Raw genomic sequence first — 15,320 nt, forward strand, 5'->3', positions numbered from 1 at the left:
AAAGGCAAGCTGCCTGCTTGGAGGGGGCTAGGCTTCCGGAGAGCAGGGTGCAGGACTTGAACAATGTCCTCATATCAGGGGGACACTGTTGGACCCCCCCAGTGTAGGTACTGGGTGGGGGGGAGGTGGGGGGGTGAAGCACAGAGCAGAGACTGCTTCCAGCTGTGTCTTTGGAGCTGTGGTGCATAGTGCCCCCCCTGCTGTAGAGAGGGGTGGGGGGTAACAGCTTGGTACTGCATTGAATGGGCACGTTTGTGCCATCTCGGGCAGGTGACAGAGATGGGCTCTGCCTGCTCTGTGCCTAGTGTGTAGGAGGGGGTCACACCTCCTTGACCCCATACGGGCCACAACTTTCTTAACCAACTAATTGTAGCACAGATGGAAAAAACCAGCCCTGGAGGAGAGCGGCATCAGGCCGCAGACCACATAGAGCATGTGTGGGGCCCAATGCAGACCTCGGCTGGGCCCATCCAGCTCTTAGCCAAAGCCCATCAGCATGGGGCTGCTGCTATTGGGAAGCAGGTGCTGTGGGTTCTGCACGGAGACCTCGTACTTCCCTGAGTTCGCTCCAGGCCACTGGCCAGCCGTGGCTTGGCGGGAGTTTTGCAAGAACCCATCAGGCTCAACCTAGAGGTGAAGGGCTCCAGGACCCTGTTACTGAGCCAATTGATGGCGCTTGACCCCTTCTCCAGCAGGGAGAGGAGAGGGGAATTGTCCTGCGGAGAAGGGGTCTAGCAGCGTGTCTGCCTGGCTGGCTAACTGCCTTGAGCCCTCGGGCTGCCCTACAGCCATGGGGATACTTTCCCAGCAGGAAGCCACTTCTCTGCCCCTCGCTCGAGAGCAGAGGCTGCTGGTGAGGGCGATGCTTGGAAAGCTGCTTGGCCCAGAAGCTCGCTCAGATCCATCCCCTTCGGGTCTAGGGAGAGAACTGCAGCTGCCCCGCACTTGGCCCAGCCGCTGCCCGGGCTAGGCCTTGGCGGTTGGTTTTCCATTGTTCCGACAGCATCTCTCTCACACTCGCACAGTGGCTGAAGCATCGCTGGGGTCCTGGCCCCATAACAAGGCTGTCTCCCTTCCCTGGGCCCTCTCACTAAGTAGGGCTGGTGGTGACCAGCCTCCTGGGGGAAGCGGACATCTGGGGGGGTCTCGGGCACAGGCTGCTACATGAACGTCTGCTAGGGGCGGACGGTGGGGGAGGGTACTACCTTGTACAGCCCAACTTCTGCTGGCGAGAGAGACAAGCTTTCGAACGACACTGAGCAGCTCATCAGGTGTGGGAGATGTGGGCCCCCCTCCCATGTGTTCTAGGGGGTCCCACATCCAGCAGGGGCGGCTTGCAGAAGTTGACCCTAGGCCTACGCGGCCGTGCTCCCGTTAACATGCCGTGGTGAGCAGGGCAGCACATTCTCCCGTGGGCTTAAATGCAGCTTTGCTGTGCGTTTTCTGTCCAGCAGGGTCACATGCCTGTTCTGGCTGCTGGAAGCAGTAAGGACTTGGGGGGGGGGGAGTGGGACAAACTCCCCTAAGGCCAAAGCACCTGACAAGCTTGTCTCTTGGTAAAGATCAGAGCTGTTTAAAAGGCTTGAAGCTGCGGGATGAGGTGGGGGTTTCCCTGGTGCTCTGGAAGGCTGATGGCTGCCTTCTGTGGGGCTGGCACCGAAATCGAAATCATTCTTCAAGGGCGGGATTCTGCTCCTCGGAGCTGCTTCGAGAAATATTACGCTTCCTAGCTGTGCACGGCTGGCCTCTGCTGGAGTACAGGGGAATTATGCTTCCCACTCCAGCTGGAAAACTACTGGAACTGCAAGAAGGGTGTCTGAGATAAATGGTCTGTAGCAGTGATATCCATTCGGGCCAGAGGATTAACTGGTGGAACTCACTGCCACAAGATATAATTGAAGCGAGAGCTGCTTAGGATTCAGAAAAGGATTTAGATGGCTCAGGGCAGCCACAGTTGCATTAATGTGGGCTGTGAACTGATGCTTCTGGGCCTCAGCCAATTGCTGAGGGGGTTTTGGTAGAAACTTCTCTGGGATAGGTAAGCCCAGAATTTTCTGAACTGGGGTTTCTTGCCCCTTCCTCGGACTGCATGGAGCCCCTACGGCACGTGCACTGTGGCCAAGCTTTGGAAAGAGACTGTTAAAGGGCAAGAGAAGTGTCTCTCTTCTGTTCAGGATCTCCAAGCGGTCTGCAAGCAGCAGTGACTTACGAACCCTGTCTGAAGCTTGTCAGCCTCCTTCAGTGCAACCTTGAATAGAGGCCGATGTCTCTTGGGGCAGGGGGAGAGGGGGAAGTGCATGCTTGCAGGGGTGGCAGGCGTGTCTCAAGGAGCACAGAGGGACGCCCGCCTGCCTGCTCCCCTTGCATGCAGTGTGACGGGGGGTTGGGGTTCCTGCTGCCTCTGGCTCTGAATTGTTGGCGGCTTGGCAGGAAGATTCTAATCGTGCTGCTCCAAGGATTTGACTTAGCAAATCGTGCCATCTACAAGGGCCTATATAAGTATGGTCAGACCAAGGTCTATCTGGCCCAGTGTCCTGTCTTCCGACAGTGGCCAGTGCCAGGTGTCCCAGAGGGAATGAACAGACCAGGGCATCATCACGTGATCCATCCCCTGTCGCCTGTTCCTATATACTTGGGCCTAGACACTCCCTTTGCTTTGTGGTCCACGCAGTGTCTGGATCTGTCCCCCGTGTGGGCCAGCCCCTGCTCTGATCTGATACCTGGGGCTCCGGTACGTCTCCTCTTCTGTCTCGCACGTTTTCATATTAGCCTCCCTGGGCCTCTCCATGGGTGTCGCGTTGAGTCGGGTGCTCTGGCGGCTGCGGCTTCGTCCAGCGGGAGCGTCTGGTGGGGGACAGTGAAGCGGCTGTAGCAAGCGGTGATCTCGGCCCCGCCAGCCAGGCAGGCCAACACCTCACAAATGAGGCCGCGTGTGGCTTTTGCCAAGGGCCTAGGAGCGGTAGGCTCATGCCCAGCGAGTCCCCCGGTATCCTGGGCGGAAAGTCCCGCTCTTGCTGAATCCCTGGGGCTACGCACTTCACGCTCTGGTGGCCCAGCTCACCCATCGCGACGGGAGGGCCCCCACCCTCACTGGTGTTAATCCACCTTCCAGGGGACAGGTGGACCTAACTATGTGGCTCATGGGGGTGGATTTTGCACCCCCCCCTTCCCCGCAGCAATGTAGTTGGGGCGACTTCACTTTTCCGGGCAGGCCTGCCCCAGAGCCCCTTAGCACAAAGCCGCCTGCACGTTGCACGGTCTGTGAGCGCCCCTGCTGGGGGTGTGTTGGCATCGCTGTGGGAGGCGGGAAGGGCTGGGGTCGTCATTTGCTGTTCGAGGGCCTGCTCCTTGGGGTGGAGTCGGCTGAGCGTGGCTCTGCGAAAGGCCTTAAAGTGGGCAGGAGCACTGGGGAGGGGGGCTCCCTGCAACTGCAATCCCAGCCACTCCCAGCAGGGGGCGCTGTAGGGAGCGGGGCGGGAGCACTGGATGTGGGGGGGAACCCCCAGGGACTGCAATCCTAGCCCCCCCTGGCAGGGGGCGCTGTAGGGAGCGGGGCAGGAGCACTGGATGTGGGGGGGAACTCCCAGTGACTGCAATCCCAGCCCCTCCTGGCAGGGGGTGCTGTAGGGAGTGGGGCAGGAGCACTGGATGTGGGGGGAGCCCCCAGTGACTGCAATCCCAGCCCCTCCTGGCAGGGGGCGCTGTAGGGAGCGGGGCAGGAGCACTGGATGTGGGGGGGAACCCCCAGTGACTGCAATCCCAGCCCCTCCTGGCAGGGGGCGCTGTAGGGAGCGGGGCAGTCCTAGCATCTCTCTGGGGGAGCGGGGGGTAGATTAGCTACAGCTGTGCGATCTGTTCTAAGGGAGGGAGGTGGCGGCTGGGGGGAGGGAGCTGGGGTACCGGTGGCCATCCCTCCCCCAGGTGCGTGTGCACCAGATGGAGCATGTCCCAGCGTGTCAGGTGTCCGGCCAGGCTGGGAGCGCTGGCTTCGTACGTCTTTATTGGACACTAGCCTTGATAGCTGCTGGGGGTGGGGAAGGCTGTTGAATTATGGATGAGACGTGAGGGTGATGAATTTTGCATGGCTGGCTTGGGGTCTGAGGGAGTGAAACGTGAGACGCCACACTACCGGCCCGTGAATTTGAAACCCCGGGGCTTTGCTGGAGATCCTGGCTGGAGAGCTGAAATCTCACTGCAGTGGGAGGAGAAGTGGGTTGTGGGGGGGAAGAAGGGCCTACACTAAGCTAGAATCCCAGGACCATGCAAAGGAGCAGCCTGATTGTCCCTGTGTGTCTCACCGAAATGTCTTGGTGTGGATCTGGAGCGCTCCGCTTGCCAGCGAAAGGCAGCCAGCTCTGGGGTGGAGTGCAGCAGCTGTTTCACGGCATGCAGCAACGTCCTGCGGCATTTAGGACAAGGGGCAAAGAAGGAGCCTGGATCCAACTGCCAGGACAAAGGGGGAGCTTGCAGGTGGTGGGATGTAAATATAAACCCCGGGCACCCAGCAGGCCCTGTCACTTGTTCTACGTGGGGGTGCTGGGTCCCAGTGATGCTGTCTCCAATCCTGCGCCTGCCTTTGGGCAGACCCCCAGCTGCTCTACCCCCCCGCCCCCATTGGGTCAGGTAGCTCATTCGACAGCTGGGCTGCGACGGTGCTCCCCAGAGATGCAGAGGCCACCGTTGTCTAAAAGAGGTAACTGCCTTTCGGCTGCCCAGGGTGGGGGATGCCCCTGCATGGCCCCTTAAAGTGCTGGGTGCTGCCAGGTGAAGCCAGGGTGCCTGGCGTTTTTCACCCAACAAGAGAAGCTCCTAACACCTGGGGCGGCTTTTGATGATGTCGGTGACTCATCCCAGCTGGCACGGCAAGTGGGTGGCAGGGCCCCTGGCTCCCTGTCTTCTGCTTCACGGGCCAGCCCCATAGTCCCTTCCCAGGAAAGGAATCCAGGCCCCGGGCGGTGTGCTTCTCTAACCACTAGCTCACGCTCCCTCTAGGATAAGAAGGGCAGACCCTGGGGGCTCCTGTAGGCATGGAGACAGGGCCCCTCTTGCGGGTAGAGGGGACTCTAGGGTGGGCCCGAGCCAGCCCCCCAACTGAAGAGGCCAGAGGAGAGTGGAAGGATGAAACCCCTGTCTTTCCAGCCTGCCCAGGCCCTCTGGGCATAGGCCAGCAGTGCCCCCTACACACACCTGGCTGGCTTCTGATATCATGGCCTCCTCTGCCGTGGCGGCTCCTGCAGGGTATCACGATGCGCGAGGGGCAGGGTGGGGTGGCACCGAGCCAGGCGGCGTCAGTAATCCCGAGCCCAGATTAGATTCTGCTCGCTCCTGGGAAGGCAATCCTCTCCTGGCAGCTGGCAGCCAGCGCTCTGCATGCCCAAGGGACCGGGACGCGGGGGGCTGCGGTCGAGTCGGGCCTGACTTCCAAGGTACGTCCAGGTCCCCAGCCGTCGGGGCGGATGGGGGCGAGCGTCTCTGGCGTTCGCTGCCTTTCAAGTCGGCCAGCTGCTCTCGCTCGGCCAGCTGCTCACCCCTTCGCTCTGGCTGCCCTGGCCAGGCTGCAGAAATTGCACAGCCCACCCAGGAAGGGTCAGCTGCAGGGGGCACCTCCTTCCTTTTGCTTCTCCAGGCGTGATCAGGAATGGTGGAGGGGTGTGTATATATCCCCCCTTCCCTTCCTCCCTGCGGGTGCCTAGACAGACAGATCTTTGCTTCCTCTAGGGAGGAGCTGCCCCTCAGTGCAAACCCCCAAAGGCCATGCTGGGGGTACAGCTGGGTTAGAGGTGTGTATCTCGATGCCCCCCCTTCTTGGACTCATGCTTCGCGGGTGAAAGCCATGGAGTAGGGATCGATGGGATAGGATGAACCGGGACTGTCCCACGGACTCTGGGGCGGGGGGGCTGCGGTCCTTTCTGTGCACCTCTGAACGATGCAGGGGGGAGGCCGGGCTAGACGTGAGGTTGCTCTGGACCCTTGGGCAGGTGGGTTATGAGTAAAGCTGGCAAAGAAGGGATTTTTCAGTTGCTGGCAGTGCCGAAAGATTGCCAGGGGAAACGGAAAACACGGATTTAAAAAAAAAAAAAATCCAGCCAATCCCAAAGATTCTGAAAAATGTTGTTTTGTTCGACCCCCCCATGAGACGTTTCATGGGGGTGTTTAATCCAAGCCAAGGGACGGGGGGGCTAGACTCGCAGCTGATGCCACCTTCCTTCGGCCCAGGCTGGGGAAGGGGGTGATTTTTAACCGGGAAATGTGGCGAAACGTCCATTTCGCTGGGCGCACGCAAGCTGGCGAAAGGCTCTTTCTAGGGCGAAGAATCAAAACGCCCGGAGAGGCGCAGCCAGGGAAATGCTACTTGGAGCTTTCTGAGAGTCGGCTTTTCCGCCTAGTCCCCTGGTCTGTGGCCATGCGATGCTGCCATTTTGCGTTTGACGGCTTACAAAGCTTGAACTGCTGGAATCGCAAGGTCTGTTGTCACGTTACCGCCCCTCCCCGCCTCCATTAGTCCTGGCACCAGTGAAAATTTAAATCAAAAGAGCGAGGGGCTGTGACTCCCTTAGCCCAGGGCTTGTGGCCTCCCTCTAAGCCGTGGGTGTCCTCTGCATTCCAGCCCCAGCTCCAACCTGGGGATTCAAACCGGGCTCTCCCGGGCCCTGGGCGAGTGCCCCAGCTGCCGGGCAAAGGATTGAGTGCCCCAGCTCCTGTTTTGCCAGTCTGGGCTGGCCAATGGAAACGTTTCGTCCTGATGACGCCGAAACGAACCCTTTTGACCTGCCTGGAGACGCCCGTTCTCGGTTTGACTGAGTCAGTTCCAGAATCGCTCCAAATCCGTGAAACGTTTCAGGCGACCGGAATCCACATTCTTCAGCAGAAGCCTTGGCCCCAACATTTCCCCCCTCCCTGCCGCTCTCGTTATGATGCAATCGATAACTACAGGACCGTGTGGTCACTCTGCTCCCCACCGGACCTGGGGCTCATTCATTGCACAGGGTGGACACTTGCGAGGGCAACCTTAATGCTGCTTTTGCCAAACTGTCTTGAGTGCTTAACTTTGAGACCTGAGTGACATTCCCATAATGTAGATATTTTTTTGGGGGTGTGTGTAATTTCCTAGTTTTTTTTTAAGCAGGAAAAACCAAAGTGTGGGACTCTGTAATGCACGTTCTCCAGCACTGGCTGCAGGATTTGAACCCAGGACCTATACCACTGACGCACAGAACCCTGCCGCTTGAGGTAAGGATTAATTGCACTCGTGGCAGCAGGAGTAGATGGAAGGTGCCATGGGAGGGTTTCCATGTGGCTAGAGGGATGGGGCCAGGGCTAGTTGTTTTTTTTTTTTGTTCCCTCCCCACAAGGCCCTAGGCAGGCTCTGTGGGTGCAGTGCTTTGGGCATCCTCCTTGCTGCCTCTGGGTGCCAGGGAAGAGCTAGCCACCTCCACCCCCATGAAACACTTCTGCTGCTCTGCCCGGAGCATGCCTCTCTAGCCCTGCAGACAAAGAATCCAGGGGTCTAGACCCCAGCCCGGAGTAGGGCTGGGTCCCTTCCCCTGCACCCCAGCCTCCACGGCACTCAGCCCCCTGCCTATGGGGGACTAGTCCGTCTTCCCCCAGTCTCTGGGAACGGTTGGAACCGGCAGCTGGCTGGGTGTGATTGCTGCCAATCTCCTGCTGCTGCAGGTTGCCCAAGGGCCACTGGCCTAGCTGTGAGACCTCCTTATGGTGGGCAGGGGGCAGTGCTGAGCCATGGGGAGAGGAGGCGTGAGGAGGGCACCTGTCAAAAGGAGGAGGCGGGCACAGGCCGGATGGGAAGTTGGTTGTGAGCCGGAGCTGGGGTGGGAAGTGCCCCCCCACCAGTGCAGATCAGATTTCCATCCCCAGATCCTGGCATGCTCATCCCTTGCCCCCTGACCCCTCTGCTGCCAGCATCCGGGGGGGCATTTCCCCAGGGCAGCAGCTGACGTCAACAACCCTAAACTGCCCCCATTGCAAGCCCCAGTGTAGGGGGCGTGCCGGGGGGTGGGGGCAGGAGGGAACGCTCCGTACGCTGCTACCGAGATTTCAGGCTAGGGCACCCTGGGGAGCAGTCTGATTTCCACCGGGATCTGCTTCACCCCCAAGTTCAGCCAGGGCCCAGGCTGTCTTCAAGCTCCTGCCCCACCCCTGCAGTGCCTCCTTAAGGCTCAGCACAAAAACCTTGCCCCGCACCCGCCTCTGTCCCGAGACAGGAGCATCTCTCTCTCTCTCTCTCTGCTGGCTGGAACGGGCAGCCCTGGGAGCAGCGTGGGTACCCCCTTAACGGCTGCTCTCTTCCCTCCTCTGCCCAGCAGATCTAGCGCAAGGCAAGGCCACGGCCCCGCTGGCGAAGCGAGGGGCTGGCCGGCAGGGCTGGAAAGAGGAGCCCGGGAGGGAAGGCGAAGGCACTCCGCTGCCCGAGGACCTATCCAAGCCATTCTCTCCCCGCTGGATCGTTCAGGTTCCGTCTCCTGCTTTGACCTGGAAGGAGAGAGGCCAAGAAAGCTCTGGGCTCGTCACTCAACAAAGGACTCTTTGTTACAGCCTCCTCCAAGGAAACCAGACCCCCTCCTCCCCCCATCCGTGGGGCGGAAAGCGATCCGGACGGGGCTGCCGGCTTGGCTGTGCCCTCTCTCTCCTTCCGCCGGCGCTGGGGTTCTGCTCTATGTGGGCCAGTCTCTTCCGCAGCCTGCCTCCATGATGCTGCCCTTCTTCCTGGCTCTCCCGCTTTGGGTCCTAGCGGCAGGAGCCACCAAGGCCTGCCCGCACCTGTGCGTCTGCTACGAATCCTCGGATTTCGTGGACTGTCGTGGCCGGCGCCTGGCCCACGTCCCCCGCAGCATCCCGTCCAGCACGTGGCTCCTGGATCTGAGGCACAACCACCTGACCAGCCTTGAGGCAGGCTCCTTCGACGCCCTGTGGTCTATGAAGATCTTGCTCCTGGCCCACAACTCCGTCAGCCAGCTCTGGCCCAAGGCCTTCACGGGCCTGGGCTTCCTGGAGAAGATGGACCTCAGCCACAACCTCCTGGCCCAGCTGCCTGCTGACTTCTCCGATGATCTGGCCTCCCTGAAGGAGCTCAAGGCGGCCTACAACCGGCTGTCGGCCGTGGGCTATGAGAGCCTGCAGCATCTGGAGAGCCTGGAGAAGCTGGACCTGAGCTACAACCAAGTGGCTTCCATTGAGAAGGGGGCCTTTCGGGGCCTGTCCAGGCTCCGGTACCTCTACCTCCAGTCCAACCGTCTGGGGGTTGTTCACAACGGCTTCTTCTCCATGCTCCAAAACCTGGAAGTCCTCTTCCTTGGCACCAACAACATCAGCGCCATCGAGCTGGAGGCCTTCACCTCCCTGCACAGCGTGAACCTCCTGGCCTTGACCGGCAACCAGCTCATCCACCTCAAATTCAAGACCATCCTGAACATCCAGACACCTAGCACCCACCTCCAGTTCGCCGGCAACCCCTGGGCCTGTGACTGTGACCTCCAGCGGGTCTTCAGCAAGATCCTGAGCGTCCGCCACCTCCACGTGGAAGACTACTCCAATATCACCTGTGCCAGTCCCTGGCAGCTGGCCGGCTTGCCTCTGGTTTCTGTGGACGCCCAGCTGTGCGTGGCCGAGACGGCCACTGTCCTGGTGATCACGGTCACCGTCCTGGTGACGGTCATCGCTGCCATCGTCATGGCGGAGAGGAACAGGAAGAAGAGGCAGGAGAAGAACTGGAACGAGTTGGACGGCCCCTTCGACCTGCAGGAGAAGTGAGATGAGGGGTGGGAAAGCCGGCGCCTGGTGCGTGAGAAGCAGCCGGGTCCTTTGCCGCGGCTTTTGAGCTCTCCTGGATCTGCGCTGACGGGCCCTATTCCCAGCTCCCCGGGACCCAAGCCCAGATGCCTGGTGTGGGGACGGTTTATCCAGCGCCGCCCTGCCCAGAGCCGCGGCTGCTGCACTGACCGCAGGGGCCTCCCACTTGGTCCCGAAACGTGCACCTGGACATGAGGGAAATGATTTCCCTGCCCCCCATCCCCACAAATTGTCCCCTCTCAAAGGGCAGGGGCTGAGAGCTGGGCCAGGTCCCTTCCTTTCACCGGCTCATCGCCACGCCAACGGCAGCCCTGCCGCGCCCCTGCACCTGTCTCCCCTCCCCGGCCTTCAAACCCTCCCTCGGGCACCCCCACCCCCACACGCTGCCTTTTAATAGCTGCCCTCAGTGACGCCTCTCCTGCCCCCTGCTGGCCTATGGGGGGATTGCACAGATGTAGCCGACTAGAACGTGGTGAAGCGGGGGAGGGAGGGAATCTCATCCCCTCCCCGCCCCCCCCCCCGACTACGCTGGCTCCACAGGGCTGATGGGAGGGAAAAGGGAACGGTGCTCTGGTTTTGCCCCTCAACTCAGCAGTTCTGGCTCCGTGAGGCCTCGCAGCCCTCCCCTACGAGGCAGGGATTACCCCTGCCTTACAACTGGGGAAACTGAGGCACGGCACCTTGGTCAAGGTCAGCGCAGCGATCTGGGAATAGAACTCGGGGGTCCTGACGCTCGATCCCGCCGTTCTCAGTCCCCCGCACTCTGCGCCGAGCTGGCCCGTTGCCGTGTGGGGGGCAGTGTTAAAGCGCTGCCTTGTGGGAAGCGCTGGTTCAAGGGCGGCTGGGGCTTCCCTTGGCTTCTCCCCCTGGAGGCCAGGTGTGATGAAGTGGGACTGTTCTTAATGGTTCCTCTGAATAGTGTGGGGGTGCCTCAGTTTCCCCTAGGCAGTTCTTAAGTATCTAGGGGGTGGGGTAAGGGTGTATGATCATTGCAGAGCCCTAGAGGGCAGGTGTGTGCAGGGGTCTGGACACAGAGAATAGCCGACACCCTGTTTCCTGGCACCTGATGGGCTGGGCCCTTCCCCCCTGCAAGGTGAGAGCTAAAGGGTTGGAGAACAAAGGAATCCGGTGGGAAAGGGACAAAGCCCAGAGGAGGAGGGGGCTGGAGAGAGTTTCAGTTTGGGGCTGGCTGGAGACATGGAGTGAAGGGGCAGACGGGGTTGTCTGGCTCACTGCCCCCCAAAATGGACCCGGCTGAGGGGTCTTGTTCTCTGCACCTGCAAGCTCTGTTTTAGACCATGTTCCTGTCATCTAATAAACCTTCTGTTTTACTGGCTGGCTGAGAGTCACGTCTGACTGCGGAGTTGGGGAGCAGGACCCTCTGGCTTCCCCAGGAGCCCCGCCTGAGCGGACTCACTGTGGGAAGCGCACGGAGGGGCAGAGGATGCTGAATGCTCCGAGGTCAGACCCAGGAAGGTGGAAGTTGTGTGAGCTGTGTGTCCTGCAGACAGGCTGCTCCCAGAAAGGCGACTGCCCCAGAGTCCTGCCTGGCTTCATGGGGAGCAGTCCCAGAGCATCGCCCGGGGACCCCGTGACACCAGGGCAGTGGGTGGGGAGCTGCAAGGCAGAGCTGGTTGTTTGCTCTGCAAGTGAAACCTTGTGGGCTAGTGGGGGGCCCTTGACTCAGTGGCCGGAAGGAGCCATAAGGTTCCACCCACCTGCTCCACATCAATCCTGAGGCCAGGGCTGCCTGGGGGAAGCTTGCCTAGGAGCTCTGGCCTAGTTCTGACCCTCCCTTTGCACCTAAACCAACGCCCTGAAGAGCACAGAGGCCTCGGCAGCAGGGTACTGGCTGTGGTCGCAGGGTGCTGTCCAGAGCCTCTGGCTAGCCCTCAGCCCTCCTCCCAGCTGGCCCAGCGGTGCTGTGAACCATGCTCCAAGCCACAGGGCCCTGGCTGCGCATTCACCCCCTCGGCCCAGTCCCGGACCCAGCCGCACAGCTCAGCAAAAGGCAGCAGCTCTGGATTAACCAGTGCATTACAAATCCTCCTGCCGGAGGGCGAGCGGCTGGAGAGCGGGGCCGCGTCCAGCCCCGCCAGGAGGCCCGAGTGCCTCTTGGAGGGAGAAGGAGAGTGGGGATTAGGTCAGGTCAGGTCGTGTGTTTGGTGTCACAGATGAGCCAGGCAGCTCTCCTGGGGGCCAGGAGATTTTACGATTTGTGGGGCATGAACCTCTCGGCTTGATCTGGCAGGGAATGTGGGAGCAACAGGACAGCTGGAGGGCGGGGGGCAGACTAGGGATTGTGACACCTGAGCACGTTCAGTGGTTCTGTTCCAGCTAAGGCCCTGATCCTAATGAGGAAGGGCTGTGCGTCTTACAGGATCAGGCCCTGAATCACCTCCCCGCTCAGGCTCCTGCTAAACAGTCCTGCAGCCAGAGAGCAGTGCTGTGTTTTGAGCCAGTCCCAAAGCTCATGTCTGCCAGCAGCTCTTCGGGCTGGGGCAAATCCCCTGTGGAGTCCTCTACTGGGAAACCTTTGTGTCAAGGGTTTCCTGGCTGCTAAGATAATTAACGATGCTCTTCCCAATGGTAGCCTTGTACAGCCGCCAGGCTGCATAATCCTGTCGTGGAAAAGAAATAAAATCTGGTTTTCCTGGGTGCGTGTGTGTTGTTTACTGTGTGTATTGCTCCCAAGGCGCTGGAGCAGGGCTCCCTCATTCTGTGTGTACAGCACAGCGAGACCGCCCCTGCCCCAGGGAGCTTCCGGGCCCAGTGACGCTGGTTGGCAGCGTTTTCCACTGGTCTCTCCAAACTCTCTCCCCTCTTCTAATGTCTCGGTGCTAATTAAAGGGCCAGGCAGGTCTTGTTTCCTGAATCCAGGGCCAGTAGGGGATAGTGAGATACAGTGAAATGATGGCTGGGCCAAATGTGCCTCTTGGTTCCCCACCAGTGTAGTAAGCATGCCGGTGGTGAACTGAGACTCTAGAAACCTGGGTTCTGTTTCTTGCTCTACTTCTGACCTATGGGGTCACTTTCCCTCTCTTGCTCAGTTTCCACATCTGTAAAATGGGGATAATGGCCCTGGCTTCCTTTCTAAACGGCTGTGAGCCCTATTAATGGAGCGGTCTAAGTATTGTTATTTGAGCACCTCTTAAGGGGTTTTGGATTTATCTCCACCGTGCCCAGGTGAAATCTTATCCCCATTTTACAGACAGGAAGCTGAAGGCTAGGGCCACATTTTCCGACGTGCTCAACAGGATGGCTGTTGGACGCACATGTCCCCAGGGCTCTGGGCGTCTAAAAACCTGACCCCAGTTCTGGGTGGTGACCGCTTGAAAGCCGGACCAAGGTCATGCTGGCAATTTGTGACCCAGCTGGGATGCGATCCCAGATTTTTCCAGCCACTCCACAAGCCCAGCCTTCCTCTTGCATGTCCCTCTCCGATTCGCTCCTGGTGGGGCGCAGACTGAATGCCCTGCACAGGGTATTATGCACACAACCCCCCTAATGCCGACGGGCATGGCAGCGCCTGGGTCTAGGCTGAGAACTGGTAAGACGCACACGGAATGAGTTCAAGTACAATTCAAAGCTAGGCAACCCTAATTCTCTAAACCTACCTGCCCTTTGAAAATGTCCTGGCCAGAGCTTGGGCCGTAAGAGCGGGCGCCGTATGGAGGCGGTGGGGGACTCTACTCGTTAGCAGGGAGAGTATTGAACTCAGCCGAACTACTCCTGCGTGTAAAGTTACACGCCTGCGGACGAGCGCTTGCGGTTCAGGCGAAGAGGAGAATTTTGCTCATTGGCTGGAACCCCGTCAACTTGTTTAAGGCCCAGAAGGCGTTGGGGGACAGGCCACATTTTCACAAGTGCTCAGCCCCCCATTTGGGCAACAAGGTAAGTAGCTGGGTTTTTCCAAACAGCTGTACGTGTTGGGTGCTGGGCTGCTTGGAAAACCCAGCTGTAAGCATCGCTTCTGCAAATCTAATACTTATCTAGGTGCCCGTGTGAGGGCTGTCATATGTACCAGCACCAGGGGGGCTGAACCAGGACCTTCAGAGCTAAAAGTGGGAGCTGGTACAGCTGGAGGTAGGTTTGATAATTGATCCCTGTAACGGCCTTGTTCTCTGTGGGTCAGCACAGAGCGGGATCTGTAATGCACATACATGGGTGCTGAGCCGCTGGAAACCTGGCTGTTAGTCAAATAGCAGTGAAGCCAGTTACGAGAGTGGGGGAAATCTGGCCCATCACAAGTCCAGGGCCCAGACTGAAATGCCCTTGAACAGAAGATCATTGGTCCCCCATCCCTCTACCATCTCATCCCCAATCTAAGTGAGCTCAGGTATTATCCGCTGACATCGCAGCCAGCTCTGCGTCCTAAAGCTGGATTTACTGCATTTGCAGAAAACACACACTAAGGGCAGGAAGCCAGCATCCCATAATCCCACATTTTTAATGAATCCCCCCATCACGCTGGAATTCACCAGCTGTAGGAGCAAAATGTAAGGTGTTCTTGGCAGGCCTGAGCTCTCTGTAGGTCCGTCCGGGGTCCCCCAGCCAGCGAAGGGAGAAAGAGGTGAATTCTCCCACGGAACCATCTACACCGATGGGCAAAGCTGCAGGCTGGCACCTGAAGGCCCAGGGCCAGGGTTTATTGACGGATTATTAGCTAGAAATATGGCAAGCACTCCCAGGGCAGCACTGAAGGACGGGGAGAGGAGCGTGACAGCAGGGTGGGGATCGACCCAGCCGTGACTCCTGGAGTCTAATCCCAGTTTGTGGAAGGGGCTGGGGTTTAGGAGCTGAGGGTGAGGGTGAGGGGATTGGGAGTCAGGACCCCTGGGTTCTGTCCCCTCTTGTGGGAGGGGAGCAGTGGTTGGAGGAAGGACTAAGCCAGGACCCCTGGGTTTGATCCCAGCTCTTGGAAGGGAATGGGTCGGGGAGGGGATTGGGAGTCAGGACTCCTGGGTTCTGTCCCCTCTTGTGGGAGGGGAGCAGTGGTTGGAGGAAGGACTAAGCCAGGACCCCTGGGTTTGATCCCAGCTCTTGGAAGGGAATGAGGCGGGGAGAGAATTGGGAATCAGGACTCCTGGGTTCTGTTGCCAGCCCTTAGCAGGGAATAGGGAGGTGCATGCATTGGGCAGGGGGTTTGGGAGTCAGGACTCCTGGGTTCTCTTGCCAGCCCTTAGCAGGGAAAGGGGTACAGGGTTGGAACCGGGAGGTGGTGGGAGGCAGGACTCCTGGGTTCTGTTCCCAGCAGGGGGAGGGGAGGAGCAGATCTCCCGGGTTCTCTCTCCCTCGAAGCAGCTGGCTGGTGTGGGCGAGGGGGCTGCCCTTGCCCTGGTCGGGCCCTGTAGTGTCCCGCAGTGCTGGGGGGGAGGGGCGGGGGACATCGACTCCAGCCCACCTCCGCACCTCCCAGGGGAACCTCCCGTGGCCGGAACCCCCGTGCTGGCAGGGCGCGTTTCCGGCCGGGCAGGTGTGGGCACGGACGCGAGCGGAAGCGCGCTGCCGGA

At 59.7% G+C, this 15,320-nt stretch overlaps 1 protein-coding gene across 2 annotated transcripts; it reads left to right on the forward strand.

Annotated features, from left to right (window-relative positions):
• The first annotated feature begins 3,823 nt into the window (after window positions 1-3,823).
• LOC140903966 (uncharacterized) lies at window positions 3,824-12,473 on the forward strand. 2 transcript variants are annotated; one of them, XM_073326021.1, is made up of 2 exons: window positions 3,824-7,230; window positions 8,322-12,473. In XM_073326021.1, the coding sequence occupies exon 2, from the start codon at window positions 8,707-8,709 to the stop codon at window positions 9,766-9,768; it is 1,062 nt and encodes a 353-aa protein (XP_073182122.1). In that variant the 5' UTR covers window positions 3,824-7,230; window positions 8,322-8,706; the 3' UTR covers window positions 9,769-12,473. The 2 variants fall into 2 exon arrangements, with proteins under 2 accessions (XP_073182122.1, XP_073182121.1); XM_073326020.1 differs by having other exon boundaries at window positions 8,325-12,473.
• Window positions 12,474-15,320: the final 2,847 nt, after the last annotated feature.

Source organism: Lepidochelys kempii, chromosome 27 (genome assembly GCF_965140265.1).
Source record: "Lepidochelys kempii isolate rLepKem1 chromosome 27, rLepKem1.hap2, whole genome shotgun sequence".
Lineage (NCBI taxonomy): Eukaryota > Metazoa > Chordata > Testudines > Cheloniidae > Lepidochelys > Lepidochelys kempii.